At 48.9% G+C, this 22,279-nt stretch overlaps 2 protein-coding genes and 1 long non-coding RNA gene across 5 annotated transcripts; 1 reads left to right on the forward strand and 2 right to left on the reverse strand.

Annotated features, from left to right (window-relative positions):
* Nucleotides 1-5,753: 5,753 nt before the first annotated feature.
* Nucleotides 5,754-21,808, reverse strand: LOC136005306 (cyclin-dependent kinase 4 inhibitor B-like). Of its 3 annotated transcripts, none has more exons than XM_065662673.1 (3): nt 21,721-21,808; nt 17,442-17,559; nt 5,754-7,183 (listed from the first exon to the last, which is right to left on the reverse strand). In XM_065662673.1, the coding sequence occupies exons 2-3, from the start codon at nt 17,541-17,543 to the stop codon at nt 6,875-6,877; spliced, it is 411 nt and encodes a 136-aa protein (XP_065518745.1). In that variant the 5' UTR covers nt 17,544-17,559; nt 21,721-21,808; the 3' UTR covers nt 5,754-6,874. The 3 variants fall into 3 exon arrangements, with proteins under 3 accessions (XP_065518745.1, XP_065518746.1, XP_065518744.1); XM_065662674.1 differs by lacking the exon at nt 21,721-21,808 and adding an exon at nt 18,662-18,742; XM_065662672.1 differs by lacking the exons at nt 17,442-17,559; nt 21,721-21,808 and adding an exon at nt 9,353-9,719.
* LOC136005309 (uncharacterized) lies at nt 17,615-21,533 on the forward strand. The gene is made up of 4 exons (XR_010608747.1): nt 17,615-17,769; nt 18,692-18,792; nt 19,312-19,402; nt 20,274-21,533. It is a non-coding gene; the product is annotated as an uncharacterized LOC136005309 (long non-coding RNA).
* Nucleotides 19,639-22,180, reverse strand: LOC136005308 (cyclin-dependent kinase 4 inhibitor B-like). Its single transcript, XM_065662675.1, has 2 exons — nt 21,721-22,180; nt 19,639-20,216 (listed from the first exon to the last, which is right to left on the reverse strand). Exons 1-2 carry the CDS (start codon nt 21,847-21,849, stop codon nt 19,953-19,955), a joined length of 393 nt encoding a protein of 130 aa, XP_065518747.1. The 5' UTR covers nt 21,850-22,180; the 3' UTR covers nt 19,639-19,952.
* Between the last annotated feature and the right edge of the window lie 99 nt (nt 22,181-22,279).

Genomic DNA, 22,279 nt, shown 5'->3' on the forward strand with positions numbered 1-22,279 from the left:
TTGACTGTCCCTCCATGACAATTCTGGTTTTTTACAACCATTATTCAGCCCATTCTCTCTATGGATTTGGAGTGTCACCTTCTAGTGCAGAGTATTGACACTGCTCCTATATTTTGACATCAGAATCAATGCTAACACATAGTAGCTGGAGGTTCTTGGAAAATCACATCTTGGCCTAGTATACCGCTTAAGGGCATACAGGGTGCTATACTGTTACTTAGTTTTCAAATACCTCAGGCTCTGAAGCGAATGCCTCTCAAAGTTGACTGTTGTCACTGCTTCTCTTACAGAACGTTTGTGTCTTCTGGGTTAAACACAATCTGTTGCACACTTACTGCTACAGTTTTACACTGATATCTTTTACACCAAATATTGACTCTTACCAAAATTAACAAAGCTTTCAGTAGGACCTTTCAGAACCTGACTGGTTTGTATGTGTGTTTCCCAAACCTTGATGTTTTAAAGCCTCATTTAAACACTGACTACTTCAATACAAGTAGCTAAACAGTGACCTCTGGAGAAAATTAAGCAGCTTCTCTGTATTTTGCATGCCTCATGCAGGGTGGATTAGAAGTGTGGGAAGCCTGGCATAATACTAACTAATGAAATTTAACTTTACATTCTTCAAGCCTAGTTTTCATTTTCCAGTGGAATTGTTCTAAACTAACAACTCATTGATTATTTTATGGCCTAAATGCTTTCAAGGTGTTTGAGGGAAGGGATCACCCTTAGAGCCAGCAAGAGCTGCTGAAAAACAGGTCAGTGTGACATGCTTCTATGCAGGATTTGCCTTGGGGGAATAGAAAAACGTAGCTGGGAAACAGTGAGGTTTTTTAAAATAAATGCTGAAAACCTTATTTTCTTCCCTGTGTGAACAGAGGGGTTACTGAATGGAAGCGAGTGATTGTAAATAGCACAGGTGCACAAAACAGGAGGCATGACAGTATTAGCCAAGCACTGGGAGATACAGAATTGGTAGCAAACTGACTCCTTGTAAAATTTTCAACTGGGCTCCAAAGAAAATGCCAGAGCTTGGAACTGCACGAAATGTAGAGATCCACACAGACCGCAGGCGGAAGTGTCACTGCAGGGTACGCTCAACACACAAATAATGAATGCAAGAGGAAGACATACACCCACTTGCAGGAGCTTTTGTCCAACTGTACCTCTGGTGGCATTCATTAGGAGTTCTGCTTCCTCTTGGTGGATGAGTCACAGGCAACAGATCTCCTTCCACACTGACTATAGAGACTTCTGTATCTGGACTCAATAGCAATTCAGGCCCAAACAGCCCAAATTGCAAGCTGGTACCCCATGCTTGTACCATGAGTGTGTGATTTCTCTGACTCGGGAGTTGCAGTGTCCTACCCTGCTTCTCACTGACTGTTTGGGTGTTGTATTTTGCTTACCCAGCTATCCAAGGCTTTAAAAGTCCTTTTCTCTTTGAGATCTCTGTTTTGCTCAAAGCATCCTCCGGTGTGCATGTTAACAGCATAATGTACTGATGCCAATGCAATATTGCAGGTTCAGATATGGCACAAGTTAAACCATGAGGCAAGCCACTATGTTTATCTTTTTTCTCCCTTTTCGATTTCCTCTAAATCACTCTGTGCAGCCTACCACTGTGACATGAAAGTTCACATCTATCTTGCTAACCTGAAATTGACCACTTGTATCTCATTTTCACTTAGTTAACACTTCACACATACAAACAACATCTAAAGCATCTTCCAGCATCAGCACAGGTGGCATGTGACACCAGAACTTAGTCTTTACATTAGCATTCAAAACAGACCTGAAAAAAGTTGGGGTCCCCAGAACTGTAACCAGTAAGAGTATTTTATTTATTGAAACCAGCTGAGTATCAGCAAAGGGAGAAATTACTTCAGGAGGTGCTCAGCACTGGGCAGGATCAGCTCTCTAAAATGGAAACTCTGGCTTAACTGCTCTAACGACTACTTCCTCTCCACACTGTCATTGCAGTACTGACTGAAGCGGGCAAAAGCATTGAAATTAGCATTTAATCACTCGTTTGGGAAACTTTGCAATTGTTTATTTAGATAATTGTCAAGTTCTCCACTCTTTTTGCACTAAATTGCCTCAGGCAATTTGTGGTGCAAAGCCATGCGTCATTAAGCATACTTGGAAATGCGTTTTCTATTTGAATACCAGAACGTAATAGAGGAGGCCCAGCTGCAGAATTTAGGAGATTACAGAGATTTCTGTGAAAAACAAAGTCTGCTAGCTGCCCTGAACTGCACTCGAAAAGAAAAGCAATTTAGTTTTCTTCAGTCTCCATCTGATTATGGAATGTACCCTATTTCTATCAGAAAACCTTGATGCTAAAAGAAATCAAACTTTGGATTGCCTGTATCTGCCGATTCTGTAAATAAACAATGAAGTAATTGTTCAACCCTAGTTCCTGGCATACAGCTGGCTGTCTGTATCTCTTGATCTTTTTAAACTGTATGGGAGAAAATAACACTAATTTGATGGTTTTATTGGAAGAGAGTAAAAAGATTCTGTGCAGACAAGAAGGTCCACACCTAACTCTGTATCTGATTTTTCTTATGCCTTTCAATTCTATTTTCATTGAATTAAGCTGTAAGAAATAGCATAATTGCTTTGTTACTAACACTGAATATATAACGTGATTCCAGAAACCTTAGGCAGGTACGACTGACACTGTGAACCTCCTGACTCAGTCTTCTAGAGAGCAAGATAAATGCCTTATGGTCTCAGTAGCAATACCGGAACACAGCATGTTTCAAATTCATGTGGAATAAATCTGAGTGTGACCCAGAAATACCTCCATTTTTTTTAATTGACATAATCTATTTTTCCCATGGCCATGTAGACTGCGATTTTCTAGAAACTGTCGTTGACTGACATGAAATGTGAAATGTGAAAATGTGACATGAAAGTTCTGCATCTGACTTTTGTGAACCAGCTCGCTGAACTAGTCTGCTTGCAGGATGGTTTTTTTTTTTTGGATGCATACACCACTAGGTACTTTCAAATGTCCTGCCTTAGGGCAGGCATTCTTCTTGGAATCAGGGTTTTCTTTTTTCTGCACATTATTAAGCATGAAATTATGTATCTTGACGTGTGGTGAAGCAGTTTGCCTTACTACCAGTGATCAGAACTGCTTAAACATTCCCTGAAAACAACCACGGAAGGAGCACTTATGCAAACGAAGTGCATTCGTAAATCGTAATAGTTTTTGTGTTTTTATAGAGCTGTAGAAAATATATAGATGATACAAATCTGTAGAGTATCTTGATGTCCACAGTGTTGTAGAGCATTGCTTCAGGGAATACTGTGAGTTAAAAGAGTGGTTTCTATGTACACCTTGAAAACAGCGGGGGAACAAAAGAAAAAAAAAACAAGGTGTTTGGGCATGATGTTAGATCCCCAGATTTAGCAACATATGGAATCAAGAATAAAGCCTGTTGTAAGAGAAATGTATCTTACAGGACACATGAAGTCTGTCCAGCTGTTTGTTTTCCTACAGCAGGGTTCTTCTAACACGACGAAGACATTTGATCTCATGGAAATCTCTTAATTTGACCTTAGAATCTGTGGTTTATGAATTAGTGCTTTATGGGAAGCAGCTTTTGAACGAGGGAGAAAAGGAAAGAGGGGGGGGAAATGGTGAATTATTTCAGTGAGTGTCAGATTGGGATTGATTGAGACCTGATTAAAAAATATTAATAATAATCTAGAGCCACTAAGTATAAGATCCCTCATCTCTACTGCTGGGAGTGATTGCCCCACCAGATCTCCTGTAAGGTATGAATGCCTCCAGAGGTCCTGTGTCCAGCACCAGGTCCTCTGGCTTACCTATTCCATCTTCAAACTCCTCACTTTCTTCTATGAGGGCTCTCAGCACTCCCATTTTCCTCCTGAGGCTCACAATTGCTTGAGATTTATTTTATACGGCAGTGAGGCAGTGAGGTTTATGTATTTCCACACCTTTGGGTGAGGCAAGATCGGGTGATGACTTTCTTTTTTAGAATGCTTTCTGTTTTTCACTTTTGTGAAGCCTTCGAAGACTGTGAACACACTGTGTAAAGCCTATAGACCCTTAAACACAATAAAATTAGGCGAATTTAAAGGGGATGATACCTGTTGTAAAACTTAAGAGTCATGATCTCAAAGAGTAAATTTCCAGAATGTGTCGTAGAAAACACTTTATTTTCCTGTCGTAGAAAACACTTCATTTTCCTAAGTGTCATTACACCTGAAGGTGTTTTTCTTAAATATAAAAACGTGACGGAGGACACCACAGTGGAAAATTCCTAGACAAATTATTTAGATGCTGGCGTTCACACACAAGTGTGCTTTGTAACACGTAGTGCTGCCGGCTCCTTGTCCAAAGAAGGAACATTAATGTCAGACCAGAAAGCCGCATAAAGCTGCTACGTCAATGTGATGGCGATGAACCCACCTTTTAAAAGACTTTTTAGAGACAAAAACCAAAATCACGGGTATCTTTTCACAGAGATTGGGTTGGGCACTTGGAGGGAAAACCTTGCTCTGTACTTTCCTAAAGGAGTGTGAATTTTTCGTTTCCTTCCCTGTGCGCGGGGGCAGCGGTTAAAGCAGAATTGCTCAGCCCGGTGAGTGCCTCGTCCATCCGTTCAGGCTCTTACTGCACTTACACCAACACCAAAGTCACCATCCGTAATGCCGTCCCAAAACCTCTTCATTCTCTTCTCTCCAGATGACCTCTCGAGGAAGTTTGGGTCTTAGACAGCTTCGAGGCAAAAGCTCCAGGGAAGGTCACGATTTTCCGGCAGAGCTTCACCGCGAGAGGCAGGGAGGCTGCGTGGAAACCCCGCGGGCACCCCTAGCCTTCACCTGCCTTGTGCCACGAAGGGACTCCCCTGGTAACGGGCTCCTTCGGCCGGCAGCCTGCGGGGCCGGGAGGAGCAGGGAGCCGCGCCGCCAGCTCGGGCGGATGGGACCTTCCATCCCTGCCCTCGGGCTCAAGTATTGCCAAGCTGAGCGGGGCTCCTCGGCCGAGGGAGGAGAGGGGAAGAAAAAGAAAACCACCCTCCGTTGCTCTGCCCCCCTTCCCAAACCGATTTGCTGACCCCTTTCCCGCCGTCTGGTGCAGGATCTCTGTCGACTTTGCCCCCGAAGAGCTAGGAAATAACCATTTTTGGTGGGGAGAAGAGAGCGATTCCCCCTCCCTCCGTCCCCCCCCCGTCCCCCCCCCCCCCCCGCCCCTTTAAATAAAAGAGCGGCAGAAAGACGATCCTTGGTAAACTAGAAGCGAAACGCTGCTCATCGCTTCTGCCGTCCTCCTGATGTGTGCCCTGAGCAAAGCGCAGGCTTCTGAGCACGGACGACAAAAATACCAGTGTATCTGCGCGAATCGGGGGAAAAAAATGCCCTGGGGGGAGGCACGATATGCGCCCGTGGTGCCTTATTCTACAACATGGGTTTGCCATCGTTTTTATTAGCAGGAAAAATACGTTTCGCTTTTGAAAGAGATGGTAAAGTCATGCAAAGGAGCGAAGCGCAGTTGAGCTTTCCTGTTGATCTGTAAGAGCTGTTTTAAATAAGTAAATTGACGAGTTTCATGGATGGTTTTAGCTTGATTGCGTTTGTGTGCAAATAATACACACCCGCGTATAAGCATTCGTCCCGCGCGAAGCTCTTGTATATGTATGCTTATGCACAGACACAAAAAATGCTGGAGACGAGCAAAGTCGAAACAAGTAACACTGCCCCACACTGAGTAGTGCTGCGTACAGAACCGTTTAATAGTTAAACACAAAGATTTGGGATTTTTAAGGCAAGACCTTTCATATTTTGCTGTTGAAGAGTAACGGGCATTTTATCACGCAAGAAGTGGTACAAACATTGAGTAGACGATGGAAATCGCTTAGGAAAAACAGAAGCAATGGGTGTGAAGAGATTCAAACTTATAACTAAGCTCGGCCATTTGTTTCCAAATATCTGGTGTAGAGACCCAGAAAGCCTCTTCAAAAATACCGAGCTCGTTGCGCGTATCTTCTGAATCAATGGGGTGTCTCCGAATGTTAAAACTACACAGTAACTGAAAAATTAACAATTGTTTGTATTTTTTTTTACATGGGTAGCCTTCCCTGAATACGTCTGTAACAAATATCTGTAGTAGTTCCCAAATTGTAATTTCGATCATTGTTAGATGTTTTAAAACTTTCTAAGTTGAGCGGGGTGACGAGGGGAGAAGATTTTAAGATTAATTGAATTTATAAACGGGATGGCTACGGTGTTCACTTTTGTGGAAGGCTATGAGGAAGAATTCTCATGAGGAAGGACTGTGCGGCACTGAATAAGGTCAGTACCGACGTGAATAAGACAAGTATCAAACGGAAATCAAATCAGGCTTGCAGGGCGCTGAGCGAGTCGCTGAGGAAAAGAGCGTTCTCACTTCTCTAAACCGCATCAGTTTAATCATTAAGTGGAGGAAGGAGGCGATGTAACCTTTTTTTTTACCCTTGGAGCACGGGAGAACAATTCGCTGCTTGTCCTCTGCCCGCCGGAGAGCCCGAGGGGACGGGGAAGACAACGCGCGCTCCCCGTAGAAGAGATTTGGTTCTTTCAGCTTTTTCTTAGAAAATGCTTCAGCATGCGTCGCTCGCAGAAGCGGGACACGGAGTGCCCGGGGGTGAGACGGGGGAGCTCTGGGGCAGAGGGGCAGTGAAACACCTTCCCCAGCGGCCGGGCTACCGCGAGCACCGTGGGCGCTCGCTGCGGGCCAAGACGGGGGGACGAGGGGACCTGCCGCGGAGGCGGGGAAGCGGAGAGGCTCTCTGCGATCGAGGGGAGAGAGGCAGGGAATGCTGCCAGGCGTTGCGGCGGGGACGCGGGGGTCGGGTCAGCGCTTAGCCTCTTCCGCGGCCAGCCCGGCTGCCTGGCCGGCGGCGAGAAGCGGAGGCGGGTGGAGGAGGAACCGGGCCACGGGTCCGTGCGGGCCCCCCGCCGCCACGTCGAGGGGGAGGCGGCCGCTGTCATCGGGCAGGTCGAGGCGCGCCCCGGCGCGGTGCAGCGCCGCCAGCGTCTCCAGGAAGCCGGCGCGGGCCGCGTCGTGAGCCGGGAGGCAGCCGGTGCGCGGGTCCGGGCGGTTGGGGTCGGCGCCGCGCTGCAGCAGCAGCTCCGCCACCCGCGGGCTGCCCAGCATCATCACCTGCGGGGAGAGACGGCGTCAGCGTCCCGCTCAGCCCCGCGGAGAGCCGCAGAGAGCGGGGCGGAGGCGGGAGGGGTCTTCTGAGCGAGAATCTCCTGTGCGTGCTGCCGGCAGCCGCGACCTGCACAGATTCACACGGCTGTACGTGGTGATCCCCGTGGGCCCCTTTCAACGTGAGATAATGTGTTAGTCTATGATAATTTAAATTAGCTGCAATGGCTGTGGTTTCCAGACTAGGTACTGCATACGTGCATGCTCTGTGCCGCACTTTAGAACGTTTATTATGCCATGGTATATGCTATTATACGTTTATTATGTCATGGTGTTTGTGGCGTGTATGTATATATAGACACATATATGTATGTACGCACATATATACACAGGAATGTTTGTGTACATGTAAGTGCACAATAGGTATATTGTGTGTATACATATGTTATGTGTATACATATATATACACACAATATATACGCCATTTATACAAAGTACCATTTATTATACCATAAATAGCGCGTGTGTACATGTATATATTTATGTATACACACGCTATACATATATATGTATGCACACTATGCACTCTGTGGCAGCCCTGAGGTGCCTTGTGTTAAACCTCCTGCCACCTGAGATGTGTCTCTGATTTTACCAGTGAACTGCTCAGCAAAACTGGCTGGGTAAACCACTGGCAGTACCTGCCCTTGGCTCTTTTCGGTGCTCGGTGTAGATTTGCTCTCTCCTGAGTTCTAGTTTGAGCCGTTTGTCCTTAGCTCAGCTCTGGCTAAACTTGTGCTGTGGCTCGGAGGAGGAAGGAAAGCTGTTGAGCGGCCATGGGCAATACACAAAACTTTCCTACTGAACCCTGATGCCACTTTGCAGCTGAAGCAAAAGCAAGGTCTGATCATGCACAATTGAACATCAACAGACAAAAAGAGCAAGCAAGCAAATAATAGCAACAACAACAACAACAGCAACAACAAGAACAGATAGTTGGGGTTTTACTCCAGCATTCTCCTACTCATTTTAATGGAATTTTAACCCCCATAAATTGAATCTTAATAGTGTAGAAAATATCTTGAGATAATAGGTTTTTGGTTGCTTTTTTTTTGTTTGTTTGGTTGGTTTTTTGTTTTTGGTTTTTTTTTTTTTTTTAGAGAGAAAGAATTTGATTATGGACTACAAATATTTGTTCGGTTTTTTAATATAATAGAATAGCAAAAATGTTTATAAATTTCATAATTTATAAATTCCTGTAGAAGTTTTTTGGGTTTTTTTTCAGAAAAGAGAGCCTACATGTCATAGTGGCAGCCATTTTGTGAAGTGTTTCTAAGGGAAACAGAACTTAATCTTATTCTGAAATGAGGGGAGGAAATTAAAAATCTGCAAATAGAAGAGTTTGGAAACAACAATTCCTTTTCATCTGGAACAGAAACAAAACCAGCAACTTTCTCAGTACCTTTCTCAGTAACTCACTTTAGAAAAGCATTTCATTTCCCATATAAGGTGCAAGGACCAAAATAGCTGTTAGTTTAGCTGGTGAATCATTAAATACATCGCTTCAAATGACAACTCGAGAAAGCCTTTTAATGAAATGCGCAACTCCAGTTTGAATTGAATATCTATCTATTAGTGAATACTACCACTACTGATGAATAATGAATATCAAAAATACTACTAATAATACTGACTAGTCATATATATCTTTTTTTATTTTCGAATTACAATTTCTACTCAGTGACAATTTCTGTGCCATCTTCTGTGCCATTCTTTCACATGAATATACTAGTAAAGAGAACCACTTCGATTTTCTCGGGGGGGGGGGGGGGAAGATCTATTAAGGCCATATTTACAACAAACAAACAAGAACAGTCTATAGAAACACAGTTAGATCCCCGAACCCATCTGGAAGCGGATTTTGCAGCTCCACTTCTTCTTTTGAGTACCCACTAGCGTAATTCGTTTGCTGCCAGAGGTGCCACTCTGAACTCTATCCGGTACTTGCAGGAGGGCGAGGGTTCAGGCAAGCGCCCACATTACTCAGGCAGCTGCCGCTGAGTCCGATTCGATAACAACAATAAGAATTTATCCAAAACCCGAAATTGACACACACCGCCAGTACCACTTCCCCTCCCCCAACGCGGCAGAGAACAGCCCCCACCCAGGGGTGCTCCGTACCTGGAGCGGGGTCCTTCCAAAGCAGTTGGTCGCGTTGGGATCCGCGCCCGCGTCCAGGAGCTTCCGCACCTCCTCGCTGTCCCCGCGGGCTGCGGCGCTGCACAGCCGGTCGCCGGAGCCGTCGCCCCTGAGGGACGCCTCCATGTGCAGTCGGCCCGACCCGCACGGCCGCTCCTGCCTTCCCGTCTCCTCCGGCCGGGACCTCGCCCTCCCGGCAAGATGCTCCTCCCCGGCAGCCACCGCCAGAGGGGGCCCCTCAGGCCCCTCGACCCCCCCCCGGCGCAGGCTGCTCCCGGCAGGCGCTACGGCGGAGGACCGCGGTTGCCGTCAGGCTGCTCCGTAAGCTGAGAGCCGACAGCAGCTCGGGACCCGTTAGGGGAACTGTGGTCTCACCCCCCCCCCCCAACCCGACAGCGTGGGGCGGCTCTCGCGGGGGCTGCCCGCCCCAGGAGGCGCAGTCAGCGGGGAAGGAAGCAGGAGATGGGGGCTGCGCCCCAACCTCTCCCTCCCCGGGGGGTACGGGGCGGGGGGCACAGCCCCCACCGGCAAGCGACTTCTCCGGGCTGGCCGCAGCTGCCCCGGCCCGGGCAGGTGGGACTCGCCTCGCGGTTGCCTTGCGTAGGGCGGACAAGAGGGGAGGACACGGGATCAGAGCTTTCTTTGGGGCAAAGAGCCACACTTGTGTTATGGTTTCTTCCTCCCCCTGACCTGCCCCGAGCCCCTCCGAGCGGTGGGCCTGGGGTCCGTCTCTCGGTCCCACAGCCGGCCGGGAGCAGGCGGCCCGGATAAGGAAGAGAGCCGTGCCCGCAGGAAGTCTGCGATCCACCTAACGGCACCCCGCAGAAGAGGATCGCCTCGTCCCGGCTCTGCGGGAGCCTCTCGCGGGGCAGAAAACCTCTGCGAGACCCGGCAGGGGTAAGGTACAGCTCCAGCCCGGCAGCCAGAGGCTGGGCAGAGCCTCGCCTTGCCACTGGGAAGGTCCCCCAAAAACACGCACCTTACTCCTCCCCCTGGTTTCCGCCCTTCCAGTCATACCTGCTGGACAAAACGGCTCCGCTCTGCGGGCCCCAGGGACGCCCCTCCGTCCCCTCCACAGCCTCTCCACCCCGTCGAAGGTAGCGGGGACATCCTCCCTCCCCACTGACCCGGGGCAGTGGAATGGGCGAATACAGAAAATACATGAAGGAAGTTTTTCAGGTTTGGGGTTTGTTTTCTATCTCTCTCTCTCTTATTTTTTTTTTTCCACCTGTTCCTTCCCCCCCCCCCCCACACCTTTTTTTTTTCTTCCCAATGTCACTTCCCTAATGTCCCTTCCTAATTGCAGGAACTGGTGGCATTACCACAGATGCCGTGCCTGCCGTTCAAACGCAACTTTGTTCCCTTCGGCGCTAGCCTCGGGCACAAAAACAGCCCTGCCTGGAGAAAAGGGGAAAACCGTCGATTTTATATCTATATGTAGCAGTGGTCAAGAGGCAGACGCATGAGGAGAAATAAACACAAATTTATCCCAGTGTGGACAAGTCAGAGCTCTGCTGAAACTTCTGAGCCTCCCTTGCGAAGTTTCTGGGCAGAGTAGCGTTGCAAGAGCAGAGCGAGACACTTGAAAGGGGCTGGGGCCTTTGCAGGGACCTGCGGTGGGATCCAATAGGTCGTAGTTCTGGGGCAGCACTTGGTGCAATGCTCACCCCAGGGCTAGTGGGCTATCTGCATTTATTTGTAATATATATACACATTATATAAATGTACATATAATTTTATATATATATCTACATATATATATATAAATTCCATAAATAATGTTTAAAAGTGGATTTTGAAAAAGCCCGTAAAGTCTGAGAAACTGAGGGATCCTCCACCCAAGAGGCGAAATGTCATTCAGTCTGTCATGAGCTCTCTGCTATTAATGATAGCCATGTGGAGATAAAACCAAGGAGAAAGCCTCCCGGTTATGTCTGTCAGGTGTCTTCAAATTTCAGATCGATAGTGTGGTGAGGCAGGGTTGCATGTTATTGCTGGCTGATCCTGCTCTCTGTTAAATGGTATTGATAACGGATTTTATTCGTCTGTGTGTGTGTACATAAAGATATGCATTCGTATTTTTCTGTGAGTGTATTGGTATAAAAAATATATACTCATAGGTCAATATATTTGTAAGTGAAGACGATACTAATGAGGTGTCAGAAGGCCTGTCTATATCTCCATCCCTGCTAAAGTCTATAAAAAGCTACGAAATTGCAGAATGGCACTAAAACCCAAATACGGTCCTGTGTTAGGCGTTTACTGACCCTCCAAATCACATCGTCAAGCTCCTGAACCATTAAAAAGACGCAATTCTAGCTTCTATTATTGAAGCCATACGAATTCCTCTCCTCTCCCCTCCCCAGCCTCCCCCTCCTCCTCCTCCAAAAAAAAAAAAAAAAAAAAAAAAAAAGCAAGTCCGGTTTTGCACAATTCTAGTACCAACAAAGAACCTCAAATAATCGAAACACAACAACACACGGTCATATCTGAAGTTAAGTAAGTAAAAACACAGCCTGTGCAAATGCATTTTGAAAATGACCCTTGTATTACACTTGTATCTTAGGGGTGAGGAGGAGAAACCACCTTCTCTCCACAGCACATATTTCTCCCCCCTTCCTCCCCCCCACCAGAAAAAAGGGGGGGGGGGGGGAAGAAAGAGAAAATAAAAAATCTCGAGCCTAGTTAAGCAGTCCCTATCCCAAATTTCTTTTCTTACTTACTATTAAAGTCACTTTGACAGATACATTTTAATCTTGCAAATGTTCTGAGATGTTTTGATTATAGTATACAGGACGGAAAAGGTAATTTTCAGCTACCAGAAGCGTCCATCTTCTGTCCTCTTTAAGATTTAGGAAGTACCAGCCTCTAAATGGAGGAGGACACAAAAAAAAAAACCAACCACAAAAAGGTGTTTAAAAAAATACATTATCTGAGTTATTATATCACCTAACAAGTATTTTTGGTAAAACTTTTAGGGGTTCATTAAGTACTACAAAGAGACAAACTATAGCGAACATAATATTGGCATTCTCTCGCCTCTAAATAAACAAAAAAGGCTCACGAGTGGCATGGGTGGGGGGTGCTATGGAGGGGTTCGATGCAAGTAAGCTGATTTACAGTTAAGGAGAGGGACAGTTGATAGGAGTTACTCTAAAAATGAAGTAAAAAAGATTAGAAATAGTTCAACGGTATCCTTCTACTCTTCAGCTTAAAATGTCAGTATGTATTGGAAAAATAATTATCCTGCTTACACATATTGGGTAAGCGCAGAAAAATCTAGCACCTTAATTTTAGACCTTTGGAAATTGTGCCATAAATGTTTCTTTTGAACATAAAAATGCAGGGGGAAGGGAGGTGAGAGAGAGAGAGAAAAGAATAAATAAATAAATAAATAAATATAAAAAGAAAGTAAAAGAAAAAAATAACACCCCCCCCAAAAAAAAAAAAAAAAGATTAAAAAATAAATCAACGACTTACAACAATGAAGAAAAATTAATGTCGGTCTATGTTTCCAGAGTCGTGTGATACAAACTTCAACAGAGTGCTTTCCTGAATGTAATATGCTGCCCTAAAACCATCTGTAATATAGCCCTCGATATTTTTCCATTTTTGGAACAAACCCTTTAGAAAATTCCAGATGTGTATTATCCCGGTCCCTCGTTTTTGACTATGGAGTTGTCGGGAAGTAAAACGACATAGTAGCTCTGGATAATCACATAAAAGTTTACAAAAGGTAGGCATTTGCCGGGCAAAATATTCCCTTCTTGAAAAAGGAAAAGAACAGAACAAACAACAAACCTAAACCAAATAGCAAAGCAAAGACAAGTAACAAACACACAAAAGGCAAAACAAATAAGCTTTCTCACATCACCCTAAGAGCTAAACAGCTTTAGATGTTGCAAGAGCAAGAAAACACGACGTGGCCGGTGCTCTGCCAGGGTGAGCGGCTGTAGGATTGCCTCTATCAGCCAGTTTTTGACTGTCGGTGCCTGCCTCGGACCCGCTCGTGGTTCAGAGGCAGCTTCGTGGACCCTGATTTAAAGAATTTCTCTCTCACACGCAGCTCGAGGAGTGTTAAAATCTTATTTGTTCCATCTATTTAATTAAATAATATAATTTCGGACAAAGCTTGAGAGTAGGACCCATCTCCCTAAACAGAAAATAAGGGCCAAAAGACCAGTTTTCTCTTTATTTTCAAACGTATTTTTTTCCCCCTGAAATAGATTTACACCTAATCCCAATATGAAACCTCCCTCTTCCTGTAAACTGTGGCCCGAAATACTGAAAATTCGGGGTTCACTGTCTCCGAGCTGCAAAAACATTTATGAATCACTTTTGTGACCCTAATGCTGTTGCAGCCTATTAGTAGGAAGGAGTATTTAGGCAAAAATCTCATCTTTGTTTAGATTAAACACACTGTTGTCTTACCCACCCCAGCCTCTTCAGAATCAGATTTTCAGCACATTTCAGTGACTATTTTAGACCTAACTGGCATTTTAGAAGAAATCAGAGCACCCGATGAAAAGTTAGGGAAAAAAAGAGAAAAAAAAAAAAAAACCAAACAAAAAAACTGTGGAAAAAGAAAGGAAAAACAAAATTAAAAAAAAAAAAGCAGTATTTACAGCAAGTGGCAAGTGTGGAAATAGTAGAAAAAAATTGCCACAATGCCTGATCCGTGAGAGGGTTTTCTCCTTGCTACAGCGAATTTACTTGGAAATACTCAGCACCTTCATATTTATGTTTCATATTCGAGATTCATGCATTTCAGGTCAGCCGGAGTTTATGGTTTCTTTTTCCCCCATTTAGTGTAACATGAAGAAACTAGGCCTACTAAAAAAAAAAAAAAAAAAAAAAAAAAAAAGTGCAAGAAACGAGGGACTTGAAGGCAACAAGGAAAACCCGATGTTATTTCTGATTTTATATATACATATACACACACAGACGTGTGTGTGTGCAAGTGTGTCTCCCCACACTTGATATTCAATAAGTGCTGAAAGTGATCTAACCAGAAACTGAAGCAAGCAAACTGTGAATTGCTTAATCTCCAGACCCCAAGTCCTATGGCTTGAAGGGCTTCATTTTTACAGATATAAAATTATATATTCTAGTTTTGTAGTTATTTTTAGGCAAATATTTCTGCATTCCTTCTCTATGTCTGTTCCTCTTCAGTCTGTGCTCTGGGTTAGGAGAGGACTCCTCTAAAGACCCCCTCAGAGGATTTTGCAGAACAATCCTCAAATACTCATAAAAATTAATATTATATTTACATTTTCATTATGCATTAAATCATACGTAACGAATGAGGCCTAAACTGCGCCATGTTGATCCTCAACAACCCCATTTTGCCTCCTGCAGTCAGGAAAAAAGTCCCTAAAAATTTTCGGAGTCGTTTTAAAAGGGGGTGTTTATGACTGTCTTTTATACGTGGATATTTTAATTACTTTTTCTGACTCTGACCTTACTGCGCATGTTTATATAACAGCAGGCGACGGCAAAGCAGGCCACTGTATTTCACTGTTATTTACAACAGTGTATAGAGTTACATACTAAGAAAACAGTGGCCATTTTCTGTCTTAAAAGCGGTAGTTGTGCTCCTTGTTTAGAAGGAGCCGTCTGCAAATGTTGGTAAGGGGTGGTGGGTTTTATTTTTTCTAACTTCGCCACAGAGAAAACAAAAAGAAAAAAAAAACACCTTCTCGGAGGTGGGGGGGGGGGGGGGGGGGGGGCAGAAATAAGTTGCAGAAACTTTTCAAGAACCTTCCGGTTTCTATTGCGTTAAAAAAAAAAAAAAAAAAAACAACCAAAAAACCAAAACAACAAAACAAAATAGTGACAGGAAAATAAAGGAGGAAAAAAAAGAATAATCCCCATGCCTATGCAGCACCTCAATTGTTCCCTGTGCAGCTTGGGCATGTGGGGCGCAGGGGACTCCGGGCAGGGCATCGTTTACCCCGGCTAGGCCTCCACCGCCTCCCGCTCTCTCCGCCCCTTCGAGCAGCCAGCGACCATCGGGGCCCCCGCCTCCCCCCCCCGCCCCCCCCAGCTCTCTGCTCAGCTCCGGTCGTCGGGGCCCTACCTTGTCTGAGGCTCCCACGGCACCGCCTCCACTGGGCCAGCAACCGGGCCAGCCCCCGCGCCAGCAACCGGGCCACCCTCCGCGCCAGCCAGCGCCGCTCCGCAGCCCCTCCGCGGCGGCGGAGGATGCGGCAGCACAGCGCCTGGGCCCGGCGGTGGCTGCGGGAGAGCCGAAAGCGGACAGTGCACCTTATCCGGCGGGTCATGGTAGCGGGGGAGCCCCCGGCGGGCTGCGCTCTAAATACCTCGGCGGCGGGGCCCCGCCGGTGAATCGGAGATTCATTGGAGAAGATTTTCTTTCTTTTCTGTTTTTTTTTCTTTTTTTTTTTTTTTCCCCCTCTTTTTTTCTGTTTGACTAATTTCGACTCGCAGAATCTCCTTACCTCCGCCCTTCCTCCCCCAGCTCCTCCTCCTATGAGCTTAAACACCTCCCATGATGATGGCTCCCTCTTCGAAAGCCGGCGAAAGAGGACCGGCGGCAGGGGATGGGGAAGGGGGGGAGGCCGCTGGCTCCTCTTCCCTCCCCGAGGAGCACCAGCACCGAACGGGCGTGGGGGACGGCCAATCGCAGGGCGCTCCCCCGCTTTCAAATAAAGCCTTGACGACATGTCCTAGCCCTCCCCCCGAGTCAGTCCACTCCAAACAGGCCGCCTCCCGCTCCGCTCAGGGAAGGGGAGGGGGGGAGGCGGGGGGAAATATTTTGGGTTTTTTTCCTTGTTGTTTGATTGGGTTTGGACTCCGCTGCCGGGCACTGCGGCGGCCGCGCTCACCCCGACCCTCGCCCGTCCCCCCGGAGGCAGCGCTGGAGACCCGGAGAGGCGGCTAGCGGATCCCTGCAGCTTTAAAAGCGCAGGCCAGTATTGGCCCGGGCGAGCAGCTATTTCCTTGTCACATGGTCATTTGAACGCGACGCGGGGCCGTTGCGTAGAGGAGCGAAAAGAAAAAAAAAAAGGAAAGCAAAAAAAGCAAAAAAAAAAAAGCGGATCTCGTCTGCCCCCCGGCCGGTAACCGAAACGGGTAATTAACTGTTTCCTCTCCCCTCACCTTCTCCCCGGCCCTGCCCCTCGCTGCCGGACCGCTTTGTTTTCGGTTTGAAGAGTGAGAGGAGTGAGAGTTTGGAGCGGGCCGGGAGAAGCAGAGGAAGAGAGCTCAAAAGACCCGAGCAACCTGCCGGAGCTCCCCTCCCGGCTCGCTCCAGGCGCTGCCGCTGAGCCCTCCCTCCCGCACTCCGCAGACGATGCTGACCCTCGCCGCAGCCCAGGAGCTGAGCGAGGTCCGCTACCCCAGTCTCGCCCTCCTCCTGGGCAGCCGCCCGCCTCCGCATCCACCTCCCTGGGTGCGGGTACTTCCATGAGAAGAGTGGGTAAGGGCGATGGGCAGGCGGGGGTAGGTCCTGCGGGGGCATCTTCCATCTCCGCGGGTGAGGAGGGGCCCGGCACTGCCCGGCAAGCCTGGCACAACTGGACGCGGCTCGGCTCTAAGCCGGGGGTGCGGAGGGACTGCGGGGGACCGGGGAAGTGGGCTGCGGTGAGGGCAGGCAGCGCGGCGGTCCCCGGGAGGGCTGGCGGGTATAGGCGTATGCGACACCCTACCCGACCCCCCCCCCGCCCCCCCCCGCCAACAACAAGCACCTTCTCCCGGCTGGACAAACGCCAACAGCACAGATGTCAACAGAAGTTTCCTTCTTCTGGCCTGGGAGCGCAGTAACCCTAACAACAATGCTAATAAAAGAAGAGCCTGTAATAGTTGCTCCTGGACCGAGTCCTATTTCCAGCCTGGGAGATGGGTCAATGTAAACAGCCATTTCGAAATTAAAGCTGATCTACGAGAGGTTTGGGTTTTTTTTCCCTTTTCCCTTCCCGTAGCGACTCCTCCCCGACAGAGGGAGGCAAATGGAGATAAATTAATGCCTGCTTGGCTGCATGATGCAGGTGGTGGAGTGGCCGTGGGAGGACGAACTGACAGATTTGGTAGTAGAAACCAAAATACCCACCAACGCTGAATGCATGGCAGAGCCGGGCCAGAGGAACATCTCGTCGACCATAGGTTGACACGCTGCTGCAGAGGGTTGTGTGTGTTGCGTGTTTGCGCACATACGTGCTCAATTACACCTGCGATATTAGAAATGAAAAGCGCCAGTTATTTGCCACTTTAAACGCAGCGCTTTTAGGGTTTTTCCGAAATGTATGTTGCTGCTGTTTAACAATTGCTAACAATTACTGTTATACTTTTCAGGGAGGACTCCAAGCTGATGCTGCTGCCAGAAGAAAAGGTACTTATAGAAAGCAGGACAGCGTCGGGGACCCCCGTCCTCCCATGGGGTGAGTAGCCCCCAGTGAGGACTTGGCCCTGGCAGGGCCTCTGGTGCTATGGTGTAAACCGGATTTATAACAACTAGGCATTTAGGCCTGCTAGGTTTTGAGGGCATATTCTGCTCATTTGGTGCAGTCAGCGTAGGCAAGTCTGTTATTTCCCTTCAAAATATTATGCATCCTTAGTATGACTATTGTTTCATAAATTGTAATGGAAATAGTAAAAATTTTAAATAGATTCTGGTTCTTCGAGAAAACGAACCTTTACAACAGGAATACTGGTCTAATTGAAGAATGAAACGCAGTTCATTAGACCCTTTCCTGTTCTGTAAAAAAGGTGATCAGATTCTAGCTTTGCCCCATCTCCGTGTCTGGTCCCAGCTCCATCCTGGTTCCCTCAGGCACGGGATGCATCCCTAATGTTGTCCTTGGCTCACTTATAGCTATGCCATGTACTAAGAATATGGTACAATTTAATAAGGTGTTATCGTCTCACAGTGTAACTTTATATATATTCTATTTAAATATATGTATGAAATACATATCCTAAGCATACTTATAATAAAAAAGAATTAATAGGGACTAAACATAATGGGATTTTTTCCGATATTTTATATGCATATAATTAAACATAAACGTATTACATAGAAAAAAAAATTATAGGCAAATACTTAAGCTCGATACATAATAATAAAGTGTGTTGTATATTATGTGTATTTTTACATAGGTATTACATAGACATATTACATAGATAAATGACATACGTATAAATAGTGTGCTAACTTATACGAAGTAATTATAAAGCAATTCTGAAGCACTACATAAACTAAACATAAAACAAGTGTGAAACTGCTGTAATAAATAACACGTTCTAATACATTATAAAAAGTGTATATATTACTTTTAACTTCATTCAACTCTCTGCACGTAGCTCTGCAAAGTGCCCGGGATTTGCGCTGGAGAACGAGAGCGGAGCTGTCCCTCTGCCCCGCATTGCTTCCTCCGCCGCTCAGCCCCTGAAGCGCAGGACGGGTAAGCGCAGCCCCGGGAGCGCCCCGTCGGGCTGGCAGGGTCTCCCAGCCGTGCCCACTGCTGCCGGGGTTCTTACTGCAGCACAGCGGTGGGGTTGGGACCCGCCTCAGCGGAGCGGGTGTCCGTGTGGCAGAGGCTGGGCTGCGCAGCTGCTGTGCCGTGGGGTGCCCAAGTCCAACTTCCCCGTGCCGGGACAGTCAGTAAGATAGAAGTCAGTTCTTGCCGCAGCACCCCTTCCTCCTCCAGCGGGACCACTTCTTGTTAACAACGGGGTTTTTGTTTCGTTACCAAACGTGCCACCTTCGAGCAACTTGGGAAACCCTGAGGCCGAGCTCGGACGTACGGGTTTTAGTTTTTTGTTCCACACTGCTTTCGTTTTGCAATCATTGTGATTCTTCAAAATACTGTGAAACTTACAGTATCTCGGGGAAAATCACCTGCAAGTTGATAAAAAACTTATTTATTCGAGCGAGGGCGGCATCGAGCTTGCAGAGACACTATTCAATTTTCTCCTTCCAGGTCAGATGTTTATAACCTTCATGGGAAAAGCCATGGATGCACCACGGGCCCATGTACAGACATGCAGAGCATCTTACGTGGTTTAAAGAAGGTATTTGCCAAAGCCTCAATCGCGCCAGGAAGTCTTAATTCCCCACTGTCCCGGCCGGTTCTGCTAGGGAGAGGCAGGGATTGGCTTCAGCGCCCCTTGAGTCCGATATAACTGAAGGCTGAAATCAAACGGGAGCTGTCTTAGGCCCGGAGCCTCTCCTATCCCCTTCAAACGGAGGGCTGGGTCGTGAAAGCGGGGAACCCCGGGGAAGGAGGGTAAACAGAAAGACCAAACGCGGTCCTGTCAAAACAGGAAGAGTTGAAGGGTTTATTCTGACACCTCTGTGTGGTGGGGTTCCTTCATATTTAGTTCTTTTCACAGTGTTGGGACTCTAGTGTGAGAAAAGAGGGGCAGTGGAGTTTCAAGTGCAGGATAACATTACAGACAAGTGCAAAACGTAGTGTACAAAACAAGATATGTCCCGCCGGTCCTTCATGCGTGGGGAAGTGCGATGCGGGGGTTATTTACAGCAAGTGGGTGCTACAAGACTTTGTATCTCCGGAGGCGGACACGAGCAATAAATTAGGGCAGGGGGCGGCAAAGGAGGCGGCTAGGCGCGCGGCGGCGGGTGGAGGAGGAACCGGGCCACGGGTCCGTGCGGGCCCCCCGCCGCCACGTCGAGGGGGAGGCGGCCGCTGCCATCGGGCAGGTCGAGGCGCGCCCCGGCGCGGTGCAGCGCCGCCAGCGTCTCCAGGAAGCCGGCGCGGGCCGCGTCGTGAGCCGGGAGGCAGCCGGTGCGCGGGTCCGGGCGGTTGGGGTCGGCGCCGCGCTGCAGCAGCAGCTCCGCCACCCGCGGGCTGCCCAGCATCATCACCTGCGGGGAGAGACGGCGTCAGCGTCCGCTCAGCCCCGCTCACGCTCTCTCCTTCAGCCCCGCAGGAGCCGGGATCGCCCACGGACAGGAGTGGGAAATCCGCAGATGAGGCCTACAGATCAGCTCCGGAGGAGCCGCGGACGGCGCTGAGCACGGACCGGGAGGGAGCTTTGCGCAGTCGGGGGAAACACTCCTTCCCCTAGCCGGGGCACAGGTGAGGCAGAGCTACGCGGGAGCCCCATCGAGGCCGGGGCGTGAGGGCCCGTACCGGGCCTGCTCTGCGACAAGCGCCTGCGAGGGGAGCGGCAGGCGTGGGGCAGAGGGACCGTCCTTCTGCCGGCGGCCCCCGCGGGTACCGAGGGCGAGTCCCGAGCTCCTCTGCAAGGGCGGCCGCGGAACCGCCCCTGTGGAGAGGCTCCCGGGGGTTGCCGCCGTCCCGCCCTCGCCCGGGACGCTATTCCAGGAGGTATTCGGCAAGGGGACACGGGTGTGCGGGGAACCTGCCCCCTTTGAGGGGCTGCGCCCGCGCTGCCCTCACCCTCAAGAGAACCCCAGACCGCAGCCTTAGCCTGAGCCTCCCGCCCAGTGCTGCATCAAAATGACCTGGAGCCCTCTCCCCGGGGCTCGCCGTTCTCTAAAACTGAGTCACCCCCAGCGCACCTGGGAGAGAGTTTAGCGCAGGAGCTAAACCCCTGCTGCGCATAGCTGCAGAAAAAAACATGCCAGAGGACGGCATCAGGTATGTGTTTCGAGTGATGTGCTGCACCGACATTTTGCAGCAGGGAGTTTCGCAAGCACTGGCCGTAAAACTTAAATATAGCTGCGCAGGTTATACCAGTTTCGTTGTATTTTGAAAATTCAAGAAGAAGCTGGGTAGAAGAACTAGATCGGAAATCAACTCAGCTTCACGAATCTAGTGTGTACTTCGCCTCCTAGCACTACACCTATCTACACGTTGACGCGAATGTAAAATGCTGGCAGTCCCCCACAAGGAGGGAGTGCTGGCTGTTTACCTGCGGTGTCTGCGGGGCAAGACTATCACACCCGGATAATTCTGCTTGTAAGGGTCAGTGAATATCTAGTGAGAGTCAGTTAATATACCTTTTTTTTTTCACGAGAGAGGAGATAAAAGTACTAATAGATGTTTAAAGCAGAAGAGTAGGTATGACGAAAGGGTAATTCTTTCTGGAAAGCTGACTCATTACTTTTTATTGCACGTGTATTGCGAGATGAGCATTGAAGTTCTCGGTTTTGAGTCATCCTATCTCAGTTGGTTAAAATAAAGTCGAGGATTGCTAAGATTAAAACCTCTCTGTTGCGGCCGTCACAGACTTTCGCCTTTCCACAAAGGCGAAGGGAACAGCTGCGACGCTTCGACAGCAGCCAAATACAGGTGTCAGGGGGCGGCCAAACCCGGAGGCTACTCAGGTCCGCCGCTCGGGCACTTAGGGGCCGCTGTTCCCGGCCCGCCTCCCGCAAGCCCCGTGTTTTCCGGCCTCCCTACCTGGATGGGGGTCCGGCCGTAGGAGTTGACGGCGTTGGGGTCTGCCGCGCCGTCCAGCAGCTCCCGTAGGCGCTGCAGGTCGCCGCGGGCGGCGGCGTTGGCCAACTCGTCCGCCGTCGTGCTGTCCATTCGCCGCTCTATGCTCCGGCCGCTCAGCGCTGCCCGCTTCCTGCTGCCCGACGGTGATCCCGGCCCGCGGAGGGCGCCCTGCCCATGGAAAGGCCCGGACCCACCGCCCCGCTCCGCCCCGCCGGGGGCCCGCGGCAGCCCGGGTAGCGCGGCCCGGCCCCTGCCCAGAGACGTCTACTCAGCGCCGTCGCCGGAGTGGTCTCCACCTGCGAGGACTCGGCGGAGCCGCCCGCCGCTTGTTTTCTGCGCCCAGCTGGTGCCGCTCTGCTCCTGCCCGGACCGGCCCCGCCTCGCCCGATCGCCGGTGTCACCGTCACCACGGCGGAGCGCAACGGCAGTCGCTGGCCCCGGCCTCGCCCCTGCGGGGCGGAGCACCCGGCGCGGCCCTCTGAGGGCCGGGCTCCGGTGGCGCGGAGCCTCTCCATTTTCT

This window comes from Lathamus discolor, chromosome Z (assembly GCF_037157495.1).
Source record: "Lathamus discolor isolate bLatDis1 chromosome Z, bLatDis1.hap1, whole genome shotgun sequence".
Classification (NCBI taxonomy): Eukaryota; Metazoa; Chordata; class Aves; order Psittaciformes; family Psittacidae; genus Lathamus; species Lathamus discolor.

What these genes read in the sequence shown, in the direction of transcription:
- LOC136005306 (XM_065662672.1), bottom strand. Translation starts at nt 9,496, where the DNA reads ATGGAGGCGTCCCTCAGGGGCGACGGCTCCGGCGACCGGCTGTGCAGC. An exon ending in TTGGAAGGACCCCGCTCCAG is followed by an intron (nt 7,184 to 9,352) that starts GTACGGAGCACC and finishes CTCTCCCCGCAG; the next exon opens with GTGATGATGCTGGGCAGCCC.
- LOC136005308 (XM_065662675.1), bottom strand. Translation starts at nt 21,849, where the DNA reads ATGGACAGCACGACGGCGGACGAGTTGGCCAACGCCGCCGCCCGCGGC. An exon ending in ACGGCCGGACCCCCATCCAG is followed by an intron (nt 20,217 to 21,720) that starts GTAGGGAGGCCG and finishes CTCTCCCCGCAG; the next exon opens with GTGATGATGCTGGGCAGCCC.